The following is a 1659-nucleotide window of genomic DNA, read 5'->3' on the forward strand; positions in this document are numbered from 1 at the left end:
AACAGTTTTTCTCCACAGCTTTCCCTTTCACTGTATCTGCAGACTACTGATTCTCCATTTCCCCTTAATCCATCAGAGAGAAGCTGGATCTGTAGCCTTTATCCCTGAACTCCTGACAGATCATAAACACTCATTATAGCTCTATTCTTGTCAAATTATCGCAAATGGGTGTTTATGAGCTGTCAGGAGTTCAGAGGTAAGGGCTACAAGTCAAGCAGACAGAGTAGATCTCTGATGGATTCTGCAGATAATGTAGGCAATCTTGAGGTATTCCTTTGAGTTTTACAGTAGTATCTGATGTAGCTAGAGGGAAAAAGATCCTTCATAACACTTTTTATAATGAAAATGATATAAAGTTTGATTTTGACTTCACTTTCAAGTCTTGGACATTCTTCTTTACTGATTCTTTTACTTCATGGTTTCTTAGGGTGTAGACAATAGGGTTCAATAGGGGAGTTACAATGGACGGGATCACAGAAATGATCTTATTCAAATGTAATAGGTGACCAGTAGTAGGTCGAACAAACATGAAAATGGTCGTAGCATAGAAGACAATCACAACAACTAGATGGGATGCACAGGTAGAAAATGTCTTTTGTCTTCCAAAGGAAGTTGGGACGTTCATTGTCACTTGGATAATACAAGTATAAGACACAATGATTGCTAAAAAGCATCCCAATATTACAAAACAAGATGAAACAAAGACCATCTTCTGAATATGTGACGTTTCAGTGCAAGACAATTTAATTAAAGGAGCAAAGTCACAATAATAGTGATCAATCTCATTTTCAAAACAGAAGAAAAGTCTGGAGATCAGTAAACAAGGGATAGCAACAACTAGGAACCCAAAGATCCAAGATCCCAATAGTAGTTTTGTGCAAATACTTTGCTTCATAATCAGTAAATAGTGCAGTGGTTTGCAGATGGCGACAAATCGGTCAAAAGCCATAATGGTCAGAAGAAAGTTTTCTGTGGCACCAAATGAAAAATGGAAGAAAAACTGAGTTAAGCAGCCGGCTATAGAGATAGACTCTGCTTGGGTTAGCAAAGCCCATAGTAGTCTTGGAACAGTGACTGAAGGGTACCAAATCTCTAGAAATGAAAGTGCTCCAATAAAGATGTACATGGGCTTATGTAGATGTTGGTCACTTTTGACAATGATGATAATAAACATATTGGCCATTATAGATAAAGTATAAATGATACAAATGAGAGCAAAAATGTAATATCTTAAGTCACTTAACACTGAAAACCCCACAAGATGGAATTCAGAAACAGAGGTCTCATTGTTCCCCTTTTTTTTCAAAATCTTCATCTAAAGACAATAAGAGGAACATCAAAGTTTGCACACTGTTGCGTAAAAGTAATATCCACATTCATTGTCTAAGCCACCTTCCGTTTGTATCCTAAGCGCCCTTGCAGATGTATGTTTCCATGGTGACAGACTACAAACACCCAGTAGTCTGACCTTGCAGGTGTCAGGTGTAAGAGTACAGGCACACATTGCAGCAAACACATGTGGTCCAATAGCTGCTTGATTTTGTGGGTAAAACTGTGTGAGCATTGGCCACCACAGGTGAGTGGGTTTTCAATTGCATGTGTCCCTACCCTAAGACCTCTTTCACACGGAAGTGAATCAAGTGTCAGTGAATCATGGAC

General features: G+C 38.5%; 1 protein-coding gene across 1 annotated transcript; it reads right to left on the minus strand.

The window, feature by feature from the left end:
* Positions 1–334: 334 nt before the first annotated feature.
* On the minus strand, positions 335–1315 carry LOC120978108 (olfactory receptor 6F1-like). Its single transcript, XM_040406337.1, has one exon. The coding sequence runs from the start codon at positions 1313–1315 to the stop codon at positions 335–337; it is 981 nt and encodes a 326-aa protein (XP_040262271.1).
* Positions 1316–1659: the final 344 nt, after the last annotated feature.

The sequence above is a fragment of the Bufo bufo genome, chromosome 8 (genome assembly GCF_905171765.1).
Source record: "Bufo bufo chromosome 8, aBufBuf1.1, whole genome shotgun sequence".
Taxonomy (NCBI): Eukaryota; Metazoa; Chordata; class Amphibia; order Anura; family Bufonidae; genus Bufo; species Bufo bufo.